The sequence below is a fragment of the Geotrypetes seraphini genome, chromosome 4, assembly GCF_902459505.1.
Source record: "Geotrypetes seraphini chromosome 4, aGeoSer1.1, whole genome shotgun sequence".
In the NCBI taxonomy this organism is placed as follows: domain Eukaryota; kingdom Metazoa; phylum Chordata; class Amphibia; order Gymnophiona; family Dermophiidae; genus Geotrypetes; species Geotrypetes seraphini.
The window spans coordinates 320,598,957-320,623,363 of NC_047087.1; the positions used below are offsets into that span (position 1 = coordinate 320,598,957).

Sequence of the window (24,407 nt, forward strand, 5' to 3'; positions counted from 1 at the left end):
CAGCGGAAGCGCTCCGCCCCTATTGAGGTGAGTCCCTCGACCTTGGGGTCCTCATCTCCGGGGCGTCGAGCGGCACCGCAGGTACCGCAGAAGAAAAAAGCGGTACCGGTGCCATCCCTTGATGACCGTATTACGGCCATTCTCCAGGCACAGCTCAAGCAGCAATTACAACAGCTCCTTCCAACTATCCTGGCACCGAACCTTCCGGTGCCGGTCCGCACTGAGCCGGTACCGATAGTGGAACAACCTGTGCTGTCGGTATCCACTCTCTCGGTACCGATTCACTCCACCTCATCGGTATCGATGCCAGTCCTTGCGCCGGAGCCGAGAGCTCAACATCAATCGGTGCAGACTTCGGCTCCGGTGCAACCGATTACATCGCCTGGGTCGGTATCGATGAGATCGGGTAAGTCAGTGCGCAAGACCCGGCATGTAGACCCATCTACCCCTGAGTCTCGGGATCGCTCTTCCCATGTCAGGGATCCTGATCTGTGGGGAGATTCAGAAGAGCCTTTTCTCTCTGAAGGAGAATGTTCCTCAGATGAGGAGGAGTCTGCTGTACATGACCCGTCCTCTAAGCATGACACTTCATCTTTCTCCAGTTTCCTGAAAGATATGTGTGATTCTCTGTCCATTCCTTTGGAGGCTGAGTCCAAAAAGTCTAAAGCTTTTTTGGACGCCCTGGACTTTGACCAACCTCCAAAGAATTTTTGAAGCTCCCTCTTCACGACATCTTGAGGGAGACTTTTTACAAGAATTTAGAGACTCCCTTAACGGTTCCAGGGGCCCCACGTAAGTTAGACTCTCTGTACAAAGTAATTCCCATTCCTGGGTTCGACAAACCACAACTTCCTCATGAATCTTTACTTGTCGAATCCACCCTTAAAAAATCTTCGGGAGCCAGTGTATATGCTTCTGTACCTCCTGGCAGAGAGGGTAAAGCCATGGACAAATTTGGTAAGAGGCTCTACCAAAATGCAATGTTGGCAAATAGAGCTGGAAATTATGGCTTTCATTTTTCTTTCTATCTGAAACATCTCCTTACCACCATGGCTTCCTTTGAGAAATACCTTCCTCAACGGAAACAACAATCTTTCCACCATTGCTTGTCTTCTCTGTTTCAGCTGCGTAAGTTCATGGTTAGGTCCATTTACGACACCTTCGAACTTACTTCCAGAGCGACAGCAATGTCTGTGGCAATGCGTCGCCTGGCCTGGCTTCGGGTATCTGAACTTGATGTTAATCATCAAGATCGGTTAGCCAACGCCCCGTGCCTAGGGGATGAGCTTTTTGGGGAATCCATGGATTCGACTACTCAAAAGCTGTCTGCTCATGAGACACGTTGGGATACCCTTCTTAAAAATAAGAAAAAGCCTCCCCCAACAAGGCCTTTTAGACAACAGTCAGCCTATCAACGCCGCTTCACAGCTCGGCCATTGCCAACAACTGCTCAGCAACCCAGGCGTCAACGACAGCAACAGCGTCAGCCTCCCAGACAACAACAGCAACAGCAGCCTGTGAAGCCAACTCCACAGCAGAAGACACAGCCCTTTTGACTTACTTCTCCAAAGTATAGCCAGTACTCCTATATCTGCTCTCCTGCCTCAACCTATAGGAGGTCGTCTCTCTCTATTCCTCAGCCGGTGGGAAGTTATCACTTCGGACCAATGGGTCCTCAATATCATCCGCCACGGCTACTCTCTCAACTTTCAGACTCTTCCGTCCCAAAACCTGCCAAAAGAGTCTGCTTTGAACAGTCCTCAATCTGCCCTCCTTATTCAGGAAGTTCAATCCCTCCTTCTTCTAAACGCTATAGAAGAAGTTCCTCTAGATCAAAAGGGGCAGGGATTCTACTCCCGTTATTTTCTAGTCCCCAAAAAAACAGGAGATCTCAGACCAATTCTAGATCTTCGCGATCTCAACAAACATCTGGTAAAGGAAAAATTCAAGATGCTTTCCTTAGCCATTCTTTATCCTCTTCTCAACCAAGACGACTGGCTATGCTCCCTCGATCTCAAATAAGCATACACTCACATACCAATCAATGTAACCTCAAGACAGTATCTCCGTTTCATGATCAATCATTGTCATTACCAGTACAAGGTGCTGCCCTTCGGTCTTGCTTCCTCTCCAAGGGTGTTCACCAAATGTCTCATCGTGGTAGCTGCTTTTCTACGCTCTCACCACCTTCAGGTATTTCCTTACCTGGACGACTGGTTAATCAAGGCCACATCCGCTCCAGCAGTTCTCCTGGCCACCAACCAAACCATCCAGTTTCTACAAATATTGGGATTCGAGATCAATCTACCCAAGTCTCATCTCATTCCCACTCAAAGACTCCAATTCATTGGAGCGATATTGGACACACTCCTCATGAGAGCATTCCTACCTCCAACCGTCTTCAGACTCTTCAGTCTCTATGTCAGCAGGTGCTTCCTCAACATTCTATCTCTGCCAAACAAATGATGATACTCTTGGGTCACATGGCATCCACAGTTCATGTTGCACCCCTCGTACGTCTTCACCTGCGAACTCCTCAATGGACCCTTGCTACTCAGTGGTCCCAAGCGACGGATCCTTGCTCACGACACATCTCTGTGACATCATCTCTTCGTCAATCTCTACAATGGTGGTTGGTATCCTCAAATCTATCCAGAGGTCTTCTGTTCCATCAACCTCCTCATCAACTAGTCATCACCACCGACGCCTCTCCTTATGCATGGGGAGCTCATTTGAACGAGTTCCAGACTCAAGGTCTTTGGACAGCCCAGGAAAAGAAGCATCATATCAATTTCCTGGAACTCAGAGCGATGTTTTATGCCCTCAAGGCCTTCCAACATCTTCTCTTTCCTCAGGTCCTTCTGCTGTGCACAGACAATCAAGTGGCCATGTACTACATCAACAAGCAAGGAGGGACAGGTTCTCGCCTCTTGTGCCAGGAAGCACAGAAGATCTGGACTTGGGCCATAGATCACCATCTCTTCCTGAAAGCTATCTATATTCAGGGAGAACAGAATTCCTTAGCGGACAAGCTCAGCAGAATTCTACAGCCTCACGAGTGGACACTCGATCCTGTAACTCTACAGTCTATCTTCGCTCAATGGGGCACTCCTCAGATAGACCTCTTTGCAGCTCCTCACAATCACCAGCTGCCCCTATTCTGCTCCAGACTCTACTCCCCTCACCGTCTGGCAGCGGATGCATTTCTCCTCGACTGGTCAAATCTGTTCCTGTATGCTTTCCCTCCTCTGCCTCTCATGTTGAGAACCTTATTCAAGCTCAAGAGGGAACGAGCCACCATGATTCTGATTGCTCCGAGGTGGCCCAGGCAACATTGGTTCTCCCTTCTACTTCAACTCAGTTCCAGGGAACCTTTTCTTCTTCCACTGTATCCTTCTCTGCTTACACAGCATCAGGAGACCCTTCTACATCCCAACCTCCAGTCTCTGCACCTGACGGCTTGGTATCTCTCGGGCTGACTTCTCATGATACGCTTTTGTCTAAGCCTGTTCGTTCCATTCTAGATGCCTCCAGGAAACCAGCCACTCTGCAATGTTACCATCAGAAGTGGACGAGATTTTCTTCCTGGTGTCTTCTTCATCATCTTGATCCAACTTCCCTGGCAGTGGAGACGTTGTTGGATTATTTGCTTTCTTTGTCTGACTCTGGCCTTAAGTCCTCTTCCATCAGAGTCCACCTCAGTGCCATTGCTGCTTTTCATGAGCCGATCCATGGAAAACTTCTATCAGCTCATCCCCTGGTGTCCAGGTTCATGCGGGGTCTTTTCAATGTGAAACCACCTATTAAAGCCCCTCCTGTTATCTGGGATCTCAATGTGGTTCTTTCCGCCTTAATGAAGCCTCCATTTGAACCTTTGGCTACCGCTTCTTTCAAGTTTCTCACTTGGAAGGTACTTTTCCTTATTGCTCTTACCTCTGCCAGGAGGGTCAGTGTGCTTCATGCACTGGTTGCAGATCCACCTTTTACGGTCTTTCACCATGACAAGGTGGTTCTGCATACACATCCAAAGTTTCTCCCTAAGGTTGTCTCTGAATTCCATCTCAACCAATCCATTGTTCTGCCTGTTTTCTTTCCAAAACCTCATTCTCATTCTGGGGAACAAGCTCTACATACTTTGGATTGTAAAAGAGCTCTAGCTTACTATCTAGAGCGTACGAAACCCCACAGATCAGTTCCCCAACTCTTTCTGTCCTTTGATCCCAATAAATTGGGACGTCCTGTTTCTAAACGTACGTTGTCTAATTGGCTGGCAGCGTGCATTTCATTCTGTTATGCTCAGACCGGACTGACACTGGAAGGTTCTGTCACGGGCCATAAAGTCCGAGCAATGGCAGCATCTGTAGCTTTCCTCCGTTCCACTCCTATTGAGGAAATCTGCAAGGCTGCTACTTGATCCTCAGTTCATACTTTTACATCTCATTATTGTCTGGATGCATTCTCCAGACGGGATGGACACTTCGGCCAATCTGTTTTGCAAAATTTGTTTTCCTAATGGCCAACCTTCCCTCCATCCCTCTTTTTGTTAGCTTGGAGGTCACCCATCAGTCAAGAATATGCTGCCTGCTTGTCCTGGGATAAAGCACAGTTACTTACCGTAACAGGTGTTATCCAGGGACAGCAGGCAGATATTCTTGCGTCCCTCCCACCTCCCCGGGTTGGCTTCTTAGCTGGCTTATCATAACTGGGGACCGCGCGCCTCTGTCGGGCGGGAAGGCACTCGTGCGTGCGCGGTGCGGCATGCCAGAACTTTCCAAGTTCTTAGAGTGCAATCACTCTAAAATTGTCCGTACCGGGGCTCCGTCGGTGCCGTCACCCATCAGTCAAGAATATCTGCCTGCTGTCCCTGGATAACACCTGTTACGGTAAGTAACTGTGCTTTCTCGTTCTCGTCAACATGAATGGCACCTCATCTCCCCCCTGGCACCCAACGTGTGGAGTCCTACAAGGCTCTCCTCTTTCTCCTATTCTGTTTAACATCTATATGTCCTCCCTTAAACTCCTCCATCTATCCCCCCTAGAAACAATTTACACTTATGCTGACGACATCCTAGTCCTCTTCGAGACCGACCCTAGCCTTACCAACCTCTCGGAGAACATAGCCTCCTGTATATCGAACCTCCAGTCCTGGGCCCATACTGTCAAAATGAAACTGAACGAGTCCAAAATTAAACTACTCTGGCTCGGCCCTAAACTAGACCAACTTCCCACCTCCATCCTCCTTTCATCTGGCTCCATTCTGCAGCTGGAGTCCTCAAGCAGTGTTCTGGGCATCATCATCGACTCCACTTTGTCCTTCAACGATCACCTCAATTTCTTGACAAAAAAAATGCTTTTTCAGCCTTCACATGCTGAGGAAAGTAAGATCCTACTTCCATCAAAATCACTTTACCGTTCTCGTCCAATCTATCATCCTGTCCAGACTGGACTACTGCAACTCAATCTATCTAAGCCTTACCAAGAAACACCTTCGTAGACTCCAGCGGATCCAGAATGCCACGGCCAAGCTCATCTTCGCAAAAAGTAAATTCGACCATTTATCACCGCTCCTGTCCAAGCTTCACTGGCTCCCGATTATTGCCAGGGTCCACTTTAAATGCGCCTGTCTAACTTTCAAAATCCTTCACGGCATCCTCCCTCCCTTCATCCCAATCTCCTGGAACTCCTTAAATCTTAATACCACCAGGCCCACTCACAAACTTAAATTATCATTTCCTTCATTAAAAGGCATTTCCCGTGCAGGAAAACTAGGGACCTCCCTCCCCTTCAGATTCACTGAGCTCTGGAACAACCTTACCTCCCCCCTCCAGATCCTGAGCTCCCTCCAACTCTTCCGCAAACATCTGAAAACCTGGCTTTTTAAAAAAATGTAACACTTACCCCTTCTTTGGCCTTCTAAGCCCCCCAAATATCCCTCTCACTATTCCCTTTAACCTCTTTGGAGTTTCCTTTCTCTCTCAACTCTTGTAAACCGTGCCGAGCTCTACGATTGTGGAGTTGATGCGGTATATAAACCTAAGGTTTAGTTTAGTTTAGCACTATCTTGCGGGAAGCGGCATGGGACCAGGGAAGAGGACTCGGAGGCAGCCGCGTCAGCTGTCAGTACTCCAGGCAGCCCCGTCCAGCGAGGGAGGGCCTCAGAATTTATAAAAAGGTAACGAGATGGGTTTGGGTATTCGCTCCATAAGACGCACCCTTATTTCCACCCCCTTTTTGGGGACGGTTGAAATCGGAGAGTTGTTGCAAAAACTTGCCAACCTGACAATTAGAACTGGACAGATACCGGACGACTGGAAGATAGCGAACGTCACGCCAATTTTTTAAAAAGGATCGAGAGGAGAACCGGGCAACTACAGACCTGTGAGCCTTACGTCTGTCCCTGGAAAGATGGTTGAAGCACTGATTAAAGATAGCATAGTCCAGCATTTAGATACACACGACCTGATGAAAGCAAGTCAACATGGCTTCAGGAAAGGGAAATCATGCTTAATGAATTTACTTCAATTTTTTGAGACCGTGAATGAACAAATTGATAGTGGAGAACCGGTGGACATAATATACTTAGACTTCCAGAAAGCGTTCGACAAAGTTCCACACAAAAGACTTCTCAGGAAACTACAAAGCCATGGAATAGAGGGGGATATACAAAGATGGATAGGCAAATGGCTGGAGAACAGGAAACAGAGAGTGGGCTTAAATGGGAAGTTCTCCGACTGGGAGAAAGTGACTAGCGGTGTACCCCAGGGCTTGGTACTTGGGCCGATCTTATTTAATATCTATATAAATGACTTAGAAGAAGGAACATCCAGCGAGATCATCAAGTTTGCAGACGACACAAAGCTATGCCGGGCAATCAGATCGCAAAATGATAGTGAGGAACTCAAGAGAGATTTGGGTCAGTTAGAGAAATGGCAGATGAAGTTTAATGTGGAGAAATGCAAAGTGATGCATTTAGGCAGTAAGAATAAGGAACACGAGTATAGAATGTCAGGTGCAATTCTGGGTAAGAGCGAACAAGAAAAGGACCTGGGTATACTGATAGATAGGACCCTGAAACCATCAGCACAATGTGCGGCGGCGGAAAAGAAAGAAAATAGAATGTTGGGTATGATAAAGAAGGGAATCACGAGTAGATCAGAGAAGGTCATAATGCTGCTTTATAGAGCAATGGTGAAACCCCACTTGGAATACTGTGTCCAACATTGGTCTCCCAACCTAAAGAAGGATATAAAACTGTTGGAGAGGGTGCAGAGACGAGCAACAAAACTAGTTAAAGGTATGGAGAATCTGGAATATAAGGATCGACTTAAGAGACTGGGATTGTTCTCCCTTGAGAAAAGGAGACTGCGAGGGGATATGATCGAGACCTTCAAAATACTGAAAGGAATCGACAAAATAGAGCAGAAAAAACTATTTACATTATCCAATTGACACGGACAAGAGGAGACGAAATGAAGCTAAGGGGGGGGGGACAAGTTCAGGACTAATATCAGGAAGTTCTGCTTCACTCAGAGAGTGGTTGACACATGGAATGCTCTCCCAGAGGAGATTATTGCGGAATCGACCGTCCTAGGATTCAAAAGCAAACTAGATGCACATCTCCCTATGAGAGGCATAGAAGGATATGGGTGACAAAAAATTACGCCAGGTGTACACCTGACAGGGCCTCCGTGTGTGCGGATCACCGGACTTGATGGACCAAAGGTCTGATCCAGAGATGGCGCTTCTTATGTTCTTATGTGCGTCTTATGGAGCAAAAAATACTGTAGTTTGTAAAATTCAGTCAAGGTAATGAGAAGAGGTCAGTATTGACCTCATCTCCTTGCACATTGTTTTGGAAAACAAATTCTGCCCCAAATCAGTTTTTACCTGTTTGATAGGTATTTTACATAAATCACTCTACTGTATATTCTGGCAATCCACTCTAGTTCCCCAGAATTAACTTAGTACTCAATCAATCATGTCATTCTCAGTATGTTTCTTTCAAAGGCTTCAGTAGTACCACCTACAACTCAAACATTTCGTAGCTGTAGGATTTATGTACCAACATCTTCATTAGCTTTTAAATCTTATATAGAAAACAATTGTCTTCAAAATTATATTATATAAATATGTGCTTTTAACATTTATCTTTATATATATATATATAGTCCACTTGGCCAGGGATTTTATCTAACACCAAAAAAGGCTTTTTCAAGGATACCCCTTAAGCATAAAACCTTCAGAAATATTGTTTACAATAATAACACTTTTCACTAACCATGATCCCCTCAGCTCTGTATCTCTATGAACCTCTCGCTTCAGAGTTTTCACAGATGGATGAGACCATGAATAGCTCTTTCTGACAACCATGTCCTTGAATGGTGTCAATGTCCAAAATGCAGCACACAAAGGAATCCATAACAGTTTGGTTATGATGCAGACATAATTTGAATCATAGGCCCAAGATGACTAATATAGGCCTTACATACAACACACTTGTGAAGACAAAAATATGAGGGTGTATCAAAAATTAAAAGCAATTGTTAAATTATGAGATAACTAGAACAGTTAGTGAAATGCAACATATGTAGTTGTACTTTGCCTGTTGAATAGTTTGTTCATGAACAAGTCAATGCTCAGCCTTTAGTTGTGTGGCAGCCATGAGGTCAGAAACTTGGACTTTCCATGACAAGATTGCACCATTGAAGAACAACATGCAGTAATGCACTTTGGGCAGAGGGAGTGAAACCTGTGGAAATTCACCATCTAAAACTGACTCAGTATGGACATAGCACCATGAATCTTAAAGTGGGAAGAACAGTTGTAACCGACAAAGGAGCACATTGACAGGGCGGATGCCTTGATTAGAGAAGACTGACGGATAACGGTTTCTCAGTTGGCTGCAGATTTGGATGTGCCATAATGCATGATGACTTGGGGTACAGGAAAGTCTGCGCACGATGGGCTCCCAAACAGCTTATTGATCTGCACAAGCAACAGTGTTTGGAGGTTGCGACCCAGTTCCTGAGACGCTATGAAGAAGATCTGCATATTCTGGAGTAATGTTCTAGAGCGTTGCCTGAGTAAGACCTGGGCTTCAGTGTCTCTCTCATATTTTTAAATTTTTAGTTCTATTTAGCTTTATTTTGTTCCTTTCATCTACCTTATTCATAGTTTTACAGGGTTCTGTACTTCTTTCTTTTAATTTTCACTCTTCTAACCCCTTCCTCTGTAATATCTTTACTTTTTAATAATTGTTTTCTCAGGTACTTTAGTTAGATTGTGAACCTTCGGGACATTTAGGGAAGTTCAAGTACCTAATTTTATTTTTATTTTATTGTAACCCGTTCTGGGCTCCTGGGGAGGACGGGCTACAAAAATGAACAAATAAATAAATTAAATAAATAAATTGTCATCAGCGATGAGACAAGGGTGCATCACTGCAACACGGAGAGCAAAAGACATGATGAAGTAAAGGAAGTGGTGCTCTTCTGGCTTCACAAGCATCTGAAAAACTTCTCTGCAGGAATGCAGAAGCAAGTTGAACGATACAACAAATGCATCGTCTTGCATGGAGACTGTGTGGATAAGTGATATGTTCAGTTGCTCACAGTTAAACTTTATTAAAACCGTTAAATGTATTTTGCCTTTACTTTTTGATTTACCCTCACTTCCATATGTAACAACTCTTATACTGAAAAATATGGGAGGAAAATAACCTCAGACGTCCCTGAAACATGTCTTAATCCAACTTGCAAAACACCATCTATTTGGAGTTAATATAATCATAGGTGCAACAAACTTCCCATTACTGAATAAACAAGAACATAAGCAGTGCCTCTGCTGGGTCAGACCAGGGGTCCATCATGCCCTGCAGTCCGCTCACGCGGCGGCCCATCAGGTCCAGGACCTGTTAGTAATCCTTCTATACCCTTTTCATTCAGGAAATTGTCCAATCCCTTCTTGAACTCCAATACCGTACCCTGTCCTATCACGCCATCTGGAAGCACATTCCAGGTGTCCACCACCCGTTGCAAGAAGAAGAGCTTCCTAGCATTAGTTCTGAATCTGTCCCCTTTTAATTTTTCCGAATGCCCTCTCATTCTTGTAGTTTTTGAAAGCTTGAAGAATCTGTCCCTCTCCACTTTCTCTATGCCCTTCATGATTTTGTAAGACTCTATCATATCCCCTCTAAGTCTCCGCTTCTCCAGGGAAAAGAGTCCCAGTTTCTCCAATCTTCCAGCGTATGAAAGGTTTTCCATTCCTTTTATCAAACGTGTCGCTCTCTTCTGAACCCTCTCGAGTATCACCATATCCTTCTTTAGGTATGGCGACCAATATTGGACGCAGTACTCCAGATGCAGACGTACCATCGCCCAATACAACGGCAGGATAACTTATTTCATTTTGGTTGTAATACCCTTCTTGATTATACCTAGCATTCTATTCGCTTTCTTAGCGGCCGCTGCGCACTGTGCCGACGGCTTCATGATATTGTCCACTATTACCCCCAAGTCCCTTTCTTGGGTACTCTCACTCAGTAACAGCCCTCCCATCGAGTAGCTGTACCTCGGGTTTCTGTTCCCTACGTGCGAGACTTTATATTTCTCTACATTTAACTTCATCTGCCATCTCGTCGCCCTCTCCCCTAGCTTGCTCAGGTCCCTTGTTAAATCTTCACAGTCCTCTTTAGTCCTAGCCCCATTAAATAGTTTGGTGTCGTCTGCAAATTTTATTACTTCGCACTTCATCCCTGTTTCCAGATCATTTATAAATACATTGAACAGCAGCAGTCCAAGCACCGACCCTTGCGGAACACCACTCGTAATCCTCCTCCAGTCCGAGTAGTAGCCCTTCACTCCTACCCTCTGCTTCCTACCCGCCAACCAATTTCTGTTCCATCTCTGTACATCTCCTTCCACCCCATGGTACTTCAGTTTCCGAAGTAGGCGTTCATGGGGTACCTTGTCAAAGGCTTTTTGGAAGTCTAAATATATGATGTCTGTGGGGTCTCCTTTGTCCAACCGTTTGTAAATTTCTTTGAAGAAGTGCAATAAGTTCGTCAGGCACGATCTTCCCTTGCAGAAGCCATGTTGGCTTGTTATCATAAATTTATTCCTTTCTAGATGCTCCTCGATGCTTTCTTTTATCAGCGCTTCCGCCATTTTCCCCGGAACTGAGGTCAGATTTACCAGTCTGTAGTTCCCCGGGTCACCTCTTGATCCCTTTTTAAAGATGGGCGTAACATTGACTATCTTCCAATCCTTCAGGATCACACCTGTTTTTAGGGATAGATTCCAGACTTGCTGTAGTAGTGCTACTATCTCCTCCTTCAGTTCTTTCAGTACCCTAGGGTAGATTTCATCTGGGCCCAGTGATTTGTCAGGTTTTAGTTTTTCTGTCTGCCTGTGAACGTCTTCGAGGCTTACTTCCATGGATGTTAATTTTTCTGTTTGGTCTCCTTTGAAGATTTGTTCAGGTTTCGGTACATTGGATGCATCCTCTTTTGTAAATACTGATGAAAAGAACACGTTTAGTCTCTCCGCCACTTCTTTCTCCTCCTTCACCACTCCCTTCCTATCTTCGTCATCAAGCGGTCCTACCTCCTTCCTTGCCGGCTGCTTTCCTTTAACATATCTGAAGAACGGTTTGAAATTTCGTGCTTCCCTGGCTAGCCTCTCTTCATATTCTCTTTTTGCTTTTCTAACCACGAGGTGACATTCTTTTTGATACTTCCTGTGTTCTTTCCAGTTCTCCTCAGTTTTGCCCTTTTTCCATTTCTTGAAAGAATTCTTCTTATCACCTATTGCTTTCTTCACTTCTTTAGTTATCCACGTTGAGTCCTTTGTTCTGTTCTTTTTGCAACCTTTTCTGAATCTGGGGATATACAGATTTTGTGTCTCGCTCACCGTGTCCTTGAATAGAGGGCAGGAAAAACACTTAAATTTCTTGTCCTTGATCTTGATGGGACCCGTTTCACCGTCACTTTAAGGGATCCACAGGAAAAAATGCTTCATAAAAATTCACAGCCCTCTGACCTGCCCGTAAAAAATGCTTTTTCAAATTGAAAAGTACACATTTATTGTGGTGTTCCTCCTGTCTCCGTTTGCAAATTCGGGCATGTCTGTGTGAGTGACTTAGTGGGAAGAGAAATGGTAAAATGTGCCTTGGTTGGGTGGGGGATGGGAGGGGAGTGTGAGTGGTAAATGTGTAGTGTATATTTGTCTGTCTTGGGGGAAGAGGGAGTTTTATGGGAACTGCTTGGTATATAAGAATTCAGTTCTCTTGCCTCCTGCCCCCCAGAACTACTGCTAATTTTCTACTGGTGATGCAGGCTTCCATCCCATTGTCCTACAGGCTCTAGTGAAGACTTTATTTTTAATTGAACAAATTCAGTACATGTGTTACCCTTTCTTCATCAGGCACGTGAGGAAGACTCAGATGCAGGGTTCTCTGCAAACTCTATCCCCAGGAATGCCTCAGTCCAATACAGTTTATAAGCCAGAAGTAAGAACACAAAAATTGCCATACTGGGATAGACTGAAAGCCCATCAAGCACTGTATCCTGTTTCCAACAGTGGCCAACCCTGGTCCCTGCGGTATATGCTTTTCATTTGTTCTGTCTTTTACTCTTTAGTTAATGTGCACAATGGATGACTTGAAAGAAATGGGCATTCCACTTGGACCAAGAAAGAAAATTGCCAGATTTGTCAAGGAGAGAGCATCCAAACAGGTAAGTCCAAGGGGCTGTTAGTTTCTCTTCTTCTTTACTTAGGAAGACTTGTGTCCTTCAGAGCATTGTAGGCATGCACCAGATGGGAGTGCTATACTTGTTCATCGATCCCTGCTTTGACTTTTATGATCCCCTCCTGGGTTTTTTGTTTGTCTCAGTAGGAATAAAAGGTGTATAAATTGAGAAAATCCACAACCTCCGCTTGTATCTCAGCCATTCTCTCAGATAACACAAGGAAATAGCTATCTTAGGATAATTGTTGCTTTTTACCCAATTATCAGGAACCTGTCACTTTCTGGAAAGGAAGGCAAGAGAGAAGTAGAGAATGACCCGTGGACAAAGTTTGTCCCCAACCCCATGGGCTCTGCCCCACCCTGTCTCCGTGGGCTCAAACATTTATGATTTTATGTTTAAATCTTTTTATTTAAATATAAAAAGGGACAAAATTCTATAAATCACAAATAGATTCTGTAAATCACAAATAGAGCCTTCCATTTTGATCTGGTTTTGGTACAACGTTCCCAAAGATTCAGTTGCCTGTATTTTTACATCTAATTGGATTGTCTTTCAACATTGGTATAGAGGAGAACCAACACTAGTGGATGAACAGAAAAATAAGTGTCTATTAAATGTTGGAAATGCTCCTTAATACCAGCAACAATGGATGAATCTGTTGCAGTAATAGTAAGATACTTGAGCATGTGATGGAAGACTCTTAGGTAGAAAGCCGAAATCAGATCCTCTAGGGTAGCATTTTCAGAAATGCTCCCAGTTCCACCCGCAGGACCCAAGAGGCAGGCAGAGCTTCAAAGTCTCATTGAGTGGTTGAGACGATGGTGCAGGGATGAGGGATTTAGATTTGTTAGGAACTGGGCAACCTTCTGGGAAAGGGGGAGCTTGTTCTGAAAAGATGGACTCCACCTTAACCGGGATGGAACCAGGCTGGTGGCGCTAATGTTTAAAAAGGAGATAGAGCAGGTTTTAAACTGAGATGTGAGGGAAAGCCGGCAGCCGCCCAGGAGCGGATGGTTTTCTCCTCCAAGGAGAGAATAATATGATAAACCTCAAGCTATACCCACAACGATCCCAAGACTTGTGGAGTATTCTGCTCAGAAGGTTTCACTTTCATTTTTTACTGCTTGCCCCTCTCTCCTCTTCGCTCCTTATGCGGGTATATAAACTTAGCACTTAAGAAGTAAGGCTTGATTTTATGTACATCGATCTGCAGTAGAACAAAGGGGTTAAAGTCCTTTTTCTCAACTCTGTATTTGTAACATTTTTGCTGTGAAGAAAAAGCAGATTCTCAGGTTTGAGAAATGCAAATTCAAGCATCTGTGATAGATAGAAAAATTGCCCTTAAATGGCCTGCTTCAATTGCAACCAACGAAAAAATTGCGATTTGTGAAGCCCAAAATTATGTTGCAATTGTGTAAAATCCAGCAGCTTCCCTGAATGGAAAAATTTGAATACTTAACCTAGCATAGAATTTTTATGTTTTCAGGCGGACTTTCTGGGACATCAGGCCGCACACTGGTATAAAACTATTAGTGAATTGGTTAAAAAAAAGCCTAAAAATACTCTTAGGGATATTTGGAGCATTGAGATTTCAGCATCTCAATGGCCACAAATTTGGTCTTGGAGAATGAGATGTACAATGTCAGCGTCTATGAAACAAACTTGGTTTTTTTTGTTACATAGAGCTTTTTGGACCCCAGTTAGATTGCAAAAGTTAAATAGTTCTTTGTCTAATAGATGCTGGCATTGTAATCTGGATATAGGGACTTTAGATCATCTTTTGTTCTATTGTCCCCATATCTTAGCCTTTTGGAACTCAATCTGGGATCAAGTAAATTGTTTATTGGAAAATCACGTAGCATTAACTTATGATACTGTACTTTTTGGTATGTCTATGAGAAAAAAGAGTCAGATATCAATGTGTAATAACAAACTTTTATTGATTTTGACCGGAGTAGCCATTCAACATATTACTAATAACTGGAAAGACCATAGTAGGCTCAATTTTAAATTTTGGTGGAATTCAGTTTGCCACATATACAGAATGGAAAGATCAATAGCGGTGCAAAATGGAAATGATAAAAACTTCATTAAAATTTGGGAACCATTAACGTCCTTTTGTCATGATTGATGCCATTTTCCTAATATTTCTATATTTAATATGTAAGATAAGGGTGGGGTGGGGGAGGGTTTCTATTATATGAAAAATAAAAATTACTAAAAGGATTTCAGGATGGGAGAGGGAGGGTTATATTTACAGCTATAAGTTATAATGATAAGATGTACAAGTGGTTAAATCTATGTTATTGTGTTGCAATTTTTGTACACTTGATGAAAGTTTTAAAATGAATAAAGAATTATAAAAAAAGAAAAATTGCCCTTGACATTATGAGTAGATTAATGGAATTCATTTACCAAAAATTTAAACATTGCATAAATATACAGCCTCATTTCCATAATTAAAAACTAGTCTTTATTTCATGATTAACTTTTGGACTATTATGTATCTTAAATATAAAACTATCTTTAGAAAGATTTTTCCTCAAAGAAAGCATTTTATTTAAAATAAATCCAATTTTGGTTTTTGTCCACCAACATCTTCATCATTTGTCAAACTTTGGTTGGAGTGCTTTAGGTTGAGTTCGTTAACAATATTCAGTGATTATATTTCTAAATTTTCTATTTCAAAACATCCAGTTGTTAGAATGTATTTGAGGGGCCTTGTGATTAAGAAACTGACCGATACAAGCCTGGGATCTTAATTTAGTTTCACCTGTGTCAATTTTTGAACCATAACTAAGACGGGTATTAAGCTTATGACTTGGATGACAAGCATTATTTTATTTCTTTCCATACGCTTAATTGCTACATGATAAAGTAATTTGTTGCCCCCATCATCACTTCAGACTTTCATATAAGTGAACCTATAGTGGTACAGGTTGTTTTGGGTTTTTTTTTTTTTTTTTTAAATTATTCACTACCTTGTATCAATAATCATAAACATCAGCAAGGTTACTTTGGGAGTGAGTGGCCTAGTGGTTAGAACTGCTAATTCAGTGCTCTGCGGTTGCGAGTTCAATCCCAGCTTGTTCCTTGTGACTCTGCGCAAGTCACTTAATCCCCCCCATTGCCCCAGGTTCATTAGATAGATTGTGAGCCCACTGGGACAAATGGAGAAAAAGCTTAAGTGCCTGAATACATTCATGTAAACTGTTCTGAGCAACCTGGGGAGAACGGTGTAGAAAATTGAATGAGTGAATAGTCACCATTTGGGGTGAATCTCTTCATGAAAAGGCAGTAAATAGACATAGCAACCAGTGTGGGAACTTACGTCAGCCATTTTGAGTAGTGAGACTGCACGGGATAGGAGCAAAGGAGGTTCACTCTTGCCCTGGCTCACCACTGGACCAGCAGGGCTTAAGGGAGGCCTGCTATGGGTCTGAGAGTCAGAAGACGTGAATATAAACAGAGACCCCCATTTTGGGGCCATTTTTTGACCCCCAAATCTAGGTTTGTATTTGAGTATATACAGTACTTAATCTCTTTGTTTTAGTCATCACTTCAGCTTGCTGTTGCCTCCATTGTATGTTGGTTGTATATATAATATCCAGTGATAATGATCTAACTATCCAGTGTGTACAGAATATTTATAATATTGAAGCCCTTAGCTAAACTTATTTTTTGTGGACAGCAGGATCGTCCCTGTGATAGTAGCCCAGGACTCCTATGTGGTGGCAGCACATTCTTTCATACTGAAAGTTTAGTTCTTGTGTGGCGTGGGCTGTGCAAATGGCATTACCATCAGTGTAGCTGTCGAATCCTGCTGTCTAATGCATTATTGTTTCCACAGGAGGAGAGGAAAGCTGCTAGAGAAAGGAAGGCTGCAGAAGATGCTCTCAAGAAGGCCCAGGAGGAGGCAACACACAGAAATGGAGAACAGGAGGCTCACACTGGCCCCTCTGACCTGACCCAGCAGCAGAGGCGGAAGTTGCCTGCTGGTGCCTCCGTGGCTTCAATGCACGTGGACTACGAGTACTTTGAGACCGGCACAGGACAGGTAAAGGAGGCTGATGATATAGAATATATTAGTAAACTTGGCGTCCTGTTTCATCTTGAGCACTGGTTTATCAGAAAAAGAGCCACCGCAGTGCTCAGTATAGCAAACCCTAGTGAAGCTCTTTTCTTTTTCTGTATTTTGGTCACTTACTTCCTAATGTTATCTATATTATAGTCCAAAAACTGCAGTAAAAAATGTCAAGCAACAAACCCAAAAGCAATGATGTACAAGATGCCAAGTTCTTGATAAAAACCCAAACTTTAATCGCAATCCTTAAAACATTGAACAGTTTGTATCCAAGTATGGTCCAAGTTTCGAAAACGCACTCCTTCCTCAAGGGGGTCCTAAAATGGTGTTCAACCCGCTTTCAAGAGAGCCATAAGGATAACAACTGGAAATAACGCAACCAGTTTCCGTCTCCTGTAGCTGCTTTGCCAGACCGGTTTATGCTCCTCTGCCAGTAGGTGGAGACTGAGAGCACACTGAATTCTAACAGTCCAAGTGGGCTGTGCAGGCCCTCTTAGAATCGCTCTGTTCTCAGTCTCCAGCAGGTGGCGTGGTAAGCCTGTAGATCTTCTAAACTTAGGCCTTGGCGGTGGAGTTGTTCTTTTTCTGTATTTTGTTCTCTTTGTAATGTTCTCTATATCATAGTTGGTATACTGAAAGTAGACCGCATGCAGAGAGTGCAGAAACTTTGGGCTCAGCTTCGGGTGAAGGAGGCACAAGAGGTGGCTGGTGAGTGAGTGTAGCTACCTGTACCTTAGGGCTGAGTGAGGGTGCCTCTCTGGGTATGTCATGTAATCACAGCGCCGTGCTATTAAAATGATCAATAGGAATTTTTCTTGATAAAGCGAATAACTGGAAAAACTATTAAATTATATTGATAACTACCTCGGATCCCCTGCCACACTCCAAAGGCTTTCCTGTAACATCTCCTGAAAACAGTAAAGAAGATCTGTAAGAAATCCCAAAAACGTTTAAAAAATAAAGATGGAACCCACCAACCTGTGTCAAAACTGTTTGCAGACTGCTTCATCAGTGAGAATTAGACCATATCCAGCCTTTCATTCAGCAGTTGGAGGGAGGGGGTGGCCCAGGGACCCCTACTTTTGCCTCACCCACCCTCTCCACAACTTGAATAACCTTTTGACTGGATGGTGAGATCCGCTGCTGGAACTGCCCCATGCTTTGGTCTTAGGAGAGCTCTAGGTGGGTTATATCTATTTTTCTGTTGCATGTGGCTTTGCATATAGATATAATGCTGATCAGGTTATTGCTTTATCATTAAGGGGTCCTTTTACTAAGCCGTTCTAGATTATAATGGAGGCGTTAATGTGCCTTAGTAAAAGGACCCCTAAGTTACTTATTTATTTCATTAAGCAGTAAGATGCTTTCATTTCTTTGGGCTGCATCTGTGTTTCAGGTGTCTGTAGGAAGGAGAGTTCCAGACTTTAGCTATTTTATAACTAAAAGACTTGCAGTGAAAGCTCTTATATTTTATACCTTTTAGTGATTAAAATGACACCGTCTTGCAACCGACATTGGCATTCCTTGTGCATGAACTGAGCATGCCTAAGGAGGGCTAATGTCCGTGGCAGGAAGGGATTCCACTAACTTGTTCCCTACTGAGGCTGTGCTGGGACAATTCCAGCAACCGTTTTCTTTGGCTGGCAGACATTGAACACCTCCGACAGCAAAGGTAAGGAATTCGGTGGGGTTGGGGAGAAATGTGTTCTCCCTCCCCTTAATATCTAATGCTGTACACGGTGGATATAAATGCCTTGCACAAGGCATTCTAGGAATTCTTTACCAACGACAGAGAGAAATACAGACCAACAAAAATATACATCACAGTGGAAAAGTGGTCATCTAAGAAAGCAAAGCCAGCCCAGTGAGGTTTGAGCAACAATTTAGCTGTGGCAGTCAACAAAACCCTTACAGCAAATTGTCTGCGTCCTGCAGAAAAGATGATTGGAAGAAGGCTGAGAACAGCACAGACTGCCAACTCTGATAACCCTTCAATCACGCATAAAGAAAACAAACCCGAGGCAGCAGCAAATAAGCCGCAAAAATGTTTCTAATGACCTGTGAATGCTTCTATTATCTTTTTCCCCTCTGTCTCAAGTTTATTTTATGCATGCTAGATTGATAGTCTCCTGGGATTTTGTTTAGAATATTTCTCCTGTGTATATGCTTGTTTATTAAAAACTTAATATACTGCCTGTTCTTGCCTGCAGTTATAAGCAGTGTACATTCTAAAAAAACAAAACCCTAACAAATCCAAGAACCACATCAATTTGAAAGGAACTATCAATCGCACCCCAAAAAAAGAATAGCTGGTCAGTTAACGTCAAGGAACAAGTAGGGATTAAAGCCAGACTATACTAGGGGGGGAAATGGGTCTTTAAAAAGAGTTTTGGATTTAACAAATGAAACCTCTAAACGAAAGGTAGATGGGAGAGCATTCCAAATGCTAGGTGAGAGAGAGAAAAAGGTAGAATGTCAAGTCATTCTTCAGCCAACTCGGTGGCAAAAGATCCAGATTGCAAAGAGAAGTTCTTTGAAGAAAGACACTAGAGCAAGAAAGATCACCAAGATGATAGAACCCAGAATAGTTGTAGTGGTGGTAAGATATGAGGTCACTTGTGCACCGGAGTTTAGCGAAGATCCCCGAAGAGTAGAGATCTTAAGAGGCAAAATAATCCCTCAAAACATCTGGTGAAGGGCCTTCAATAGATAAGACCTAGATTGTGATCTGATGATCTTGGAGCTGTTTGGAGGGATTTTGAAAAATAAGATTTCTTAGCCTCCTTGAAGGTTAGGGTTATAAGTGCAAACTTCCCTCCCTTCAACTCCAATTTCTATATAAAAGAGAAATTTGTACCATAGACTTCCGCCCTCTAAACACGCAATTTCTGAAGGAGTAATCCTTGATGGAACCAGAAAGAGAAACATAGAAGGAAGCCTATAGAGGTTTCAAAAGGATCAAAGCCTGTTTCAATGGATTTAATCCAGGTCAAAACTTGTTTATCTAAAGAGATCAAAACAAATTCAGGGGAAAAAATTAAATAAAGGGGGAGAAGGATCTGCTGAGAAAATGAGATTTATGAGAAATTCCGGATTGGGAGGCAATATAAAAATCTGGCAGAAAAGCTCTTAGAGAGCATGTAATTAAAAAGACCATGGAAGAGGGGAGGGAGTGAAATATTTGAAAGAGACCTTAGGAAGAATAAGATTTAGGGCTCCTTTTACCAAGGTGCGCTAGCCACTACAGCCTCCTTTTAAGCAGGCGGTAATTTTTTGGCTAGTGCGCGCTAATCTTGTGCTATATGGGTAGGGAATTGAGGAGACAGAGAACATCCCAAATCTAAAAGGAGCGAGAGGGTAATCAGGACTCTCTTCTTGTATATTAGTCACCCACCACAACTAAGTATGAATAGATGATAGCAGCATCCGTTATCAACTGGAGAAGGGAATTGCATAAGAAGCAATGAAAAAGACTTAGTAATATGAACACCCAATACCTCCATATAAGTTCAGTTCCAGAAAAAAACAATGGTAAGATAATTCAGTACTCCATCACTATGAAAAACCTGGAAACTGGCAGCAGGGCTTGAAAATGGTTAGGTTCTTTTCCTTGCTTCAACCATGTCTCTGTAAGACAAAAGTACCTGAGTTGAATTGCACATTGGCAGAATAACCCGAATCACAGTTGGCGCCCAAGAAAAGGATCTGGGTGTCATTGTAGACAATACGATGAAACCTTCCACCCAATGTGTGGTGGCGGCGGCCAAAAAAGCAAACAAGATGCTAGGAAATATTTAAAAAGGGATGGTTAACAAGACTAAGAATGTTATAATGCCCCTGTATCTCTCCATGGTGCAACCTCACCTGGAGTATTGCGTTTAATTCTGGTCTCCTTATCTCAAGAAAGATATGGTGGCGCTAGAAAAGGTTCAAAGAAGAGCGACCAAGATGGTAAAGAGGATGGAACTCCTCTCGTATGAGGAAAGACTAAAACGGTTAGTGCTCTTCAGCTTGGAAAAGAGACAGCTGAGGGGAGATAGGATTGAAGTCTCCAAAATCCTGAGTAGAGTAGAATGGGTACAAGTGAATCGATTTTTCACTCCGTCAAAAATTACAAAGACTAGGGGACACTCGATGAAGTTACAGGGAAATACTCCCCCTTTATCAACACTCCCTTTATATTACTACTAGATCTTATAGCTATAGCTAGTGGTTCAAGCGCATAACCTATAAAGAAAAAAAAAGCTTCAGATCATTCAAAATACAGTAATCAATCTTCCTTTTGTGGGTCGCTCATACCTATTCAGGCTTTAGGCGACTTATGGAGAGGGGTGACGGGGGCAAGAGGAGGGGACTAGAACGGGGGCCTTGATTGTGAGGGAGGAAAAAGAAGGGAAAGGGGACTTCCCCCCCCACCCCCCGTTGTCAGGGAAGAGTTATCAACTACGTCCAGAATAAGATATGTTTACTCCTCTTTTACCAAAAGTTCATTGGCATCTCCTACAAACCATATTACTGACATTCCAAACGCAGTCCTTGAAAGAGCCTCAATACATACATAATCTATTAATTCCGTACACTCCAACACACACACTTCATTCTATGACTCAACACCTTCTGACATAGAAACATAGAAAGATGACGGCAGAAAAGGGCTACAGCCCATCAAGTCTGCCCACTCTACTGACCCACCCCATTAAGTCTGAGTACTAATGACCTAGTTCCTTAACTTGACCCTCGTAAGGATCCTACTAGGGCATCCCATTTATTCTTAAAGTCAATAACGCTGGTGGCCTTGATCACCTGCTCTGGAAGCTTGTTCCAGTGATCTACAACCCTTTCTGTGAAGAAATACTTCCTTATGTCACTATCGAATTTCCCTCCTCTGAGTTTGAATGGATGCCCCCTTGTGACCGAGGGTCCCCTGAGAAAGAAGATGTCTTCTTCCACCTCGACACGTCCCGTGATGTATTTAAATGTCTCAATCATGTCCCCCCTCTCCCTGCGCTCCTCTAGAGTGTAGAGCTGCAATTTGTTCAGTCTTTCTTCGTATGAGAGACCCTTGAGCCCCGAGATCATCCTGGTGGCCATCCGCTGAACCGACTCAACTCTAAGCACGTCTTTACAGTAATGTGGCCTCCAGAATTGCACACAGTACTCCAGATGAGGTCTCACCATGGTTCTGTACAGTGGCATTATGACTTCAGATTTGCGGCTAACGAAGCTTCTATTGATACATCCCATAAGTTGCCTTGCTTTGGATGAGGCCTTCTCCACTTGTTTGGCGGCCTTCATGTCTGCACTGATGATTATTCCCAAGTCTCTTTCTTCTGAAGTCCTAGCTAGTGTTTCTCCATTTAAGGTGTAAGGTTTGCATGGATTTCTGCTACCGAGATGCATAACCTTACATTTCTTAGCGTTGAAGCCCAGCTGCCATGTCGAGGACCAGTTTTCCAACGTAAGCAGATCCTGCGTCATACTATCCTGCAGATTGCTTTCACTTACTATATTACATAGTTTGGCGTCATCAGCGAACAGAGTTACTTTACCCTGAAGCCCTTGGGTCAAGTCTCTTATGAATATGTTAAAAAGGAGTGGACCCAGGACCGAGCCCTGTGGCACTCCGCTGGTCACCTCCGATGTCTCAGAGAGGGTGCCGTTGACCACCACCCTCTGACGTCTTCCACTCAGCCAGTCCTTGACCCATGCAATTAGTATCTCACCTAACCCCATTGATTTCATCTTGTTTAATAGTCTACGGTGTGGGACGCTGTCGAAAGCTTTACTGAAATCCAAGTACACTATGTCCAGAGACTCTCCCGAGTCCAGCTTTCCTGTTACCCAATCAAAGAAGCTGATAAGATTGGATTGGCATGACCTACCCCTAGTGAATCCATGTTGACTATGATCCCTTAGATTCCCCTCATCCAAAATCGTGTCTAATTTACATTTAAGTAGTGTTTCCATGACAGGACCATCATTAAAGATTATAGGTACACACAGGCAAAACATATTCTCGGTCATTGCTCCGCAGTCTTGGAAGATAGGAATATAGATCTATATCCACATGTTTATTCCTTTTTAAGCATGCCTATAATTGCTAAATTTTCTTGGGCAACATTCCATCCTAGGACACCTGTATTTTAATTACAGCATTTCATTTGTAGTGCTATTCCTCTATTTCTTTCTTCTCTATTTGTCTGTATTCTTATAAAGATTGTATTTCTCCCCTAGTTTGCCTAATGTACCGGTTTGTGGTGTCCCCCTGTTAGTTTTCGGTATCATTATGTTTTGGTTTTTGGGGTGTTTTTTTTTGTATTATTGAATTGTTAGTTTTAAGTGTTTAATTCATGTTTTAATTTTTTGTATAATATTTGAATTGTTAATCGCTTATTAATTCTAGATAAGCGATTTTATAAAATTTTATTAAACTTGAAACTTGATAAAGGGGAACCTTGTTTAGTACCCCCTTTTAAAGGGGGAAAAATGAGAAAGGATGCCATTAACAGAAATGGATGCTTGGGGGTTATTATATAAAGCCTTTATCATGTTAATAAATTTATAACTAAAGCCAAACCAACGCAAATATTACTATGAAAGACTTTTTCAGCATCCAAGGAGACAGAGGTAGATACATGGGACAAAATGCTCCAAAAGCAATTTAGATTTTCTGATTGCAATAGGGAACCGTTTTGTCCCTGAGCAGATTTGAGTTCCCCTATCTTGGGTGGTGTTTGAGGATTGCTTTCCGGATGTTTCTGCACTGTGGTTTAGTTATTGGGAGTAGGGGACCGGTTTAGGTGGGAAGAGTGTAATGCTGTAGAAATTATAAGTAGTACTAGACGTAGTAGTCTTTTCTTTTTTTTTTGGTGCCTTGAATGTTTTCTCTCTTGATGCTGGCTGTATTTACAGGTGTCTGTGACTTATCAGTCCTTGGACTTTGAACCAGAAATCTTCTTTGCCATGGGCTCTCCAGTCGGCATGTTTCTCACTGTGCGGGGCCAGGACAAGATTAACGAAGACTACCGACTTCCAACTTGCCAAGGATTCTTCAATATTTACCACCCGGTTAGTAAAGGCCACCGCTTAGGTCGATTCTAGAGTCAGACACTGCATTAGATGAGTGAGGTGGTAATTTAGTGATTAGAGCAACGGGAAGTCAAGTTTCAAATCACACTGATGCTTCCTTGGAAATCATTTAACTTTACACTATAAGCCTTGGGGACAGAAAACTACTCACTAAATCTGAATGTAACTCAGCTACTAGTAAAAGGCATGAGAGGTAGAAAGTGTCAGCAGGGTACTCTACTAGTTAAGGGGAGCACAGTGGGGCTATGGAGTGGAGGAGCTACCTCTGCAACAGGGAAGCTGTACAATGTATAAATCCTGAACCTATGCCAAACCAATCTAATGTTTTTCAGTCAGGGAGTGAGTCAGGCTCTGGAGGTACTTAGGGTCTTGGAGCTCTGGCCCCTTAACCTGTCACCATGAAAGGAAGTTGCTTATGACTGAAAACATGTATTGTGAAAAGGATCTGGTCCTCCCTGGATGGTAGCACCTCACTAGTGAAACTTT

General features: G+C 43.0%; 1 protein-coding gene across 4 annotated transcripts in view; it reads left to right on the forward strand.

Annotated features, from left to right (window-relative positions):
* SEC23IP (SEC23 interacting protein) overlaps positions 1-24,407 on the forward strand; it is a 156,957-nt gene that overhangs the window by 56,206 nt on the left and 76,344 nt on the right. For all 4 annotated transcript variants that reach the window (XM_033940655.1, XM_033940654.1, XM_033940656.1 and 1 more), the window contains 3 exons: positions 12,638-12,733; positions 16,599-16,805; positions 23,745-23,900. In XM_033940655.1, coding sequence (XP_033796546.1) covers positions 12,638-12,733; positions 16,599-16,805; positions 23,745-23,900 — 459 coding nt within the window. The remainder of the gene's footprint in view (positions 1-12,637; positions 12,734-16,598; positions 16,806-23,744; positions 23,901-24,407) is intronic.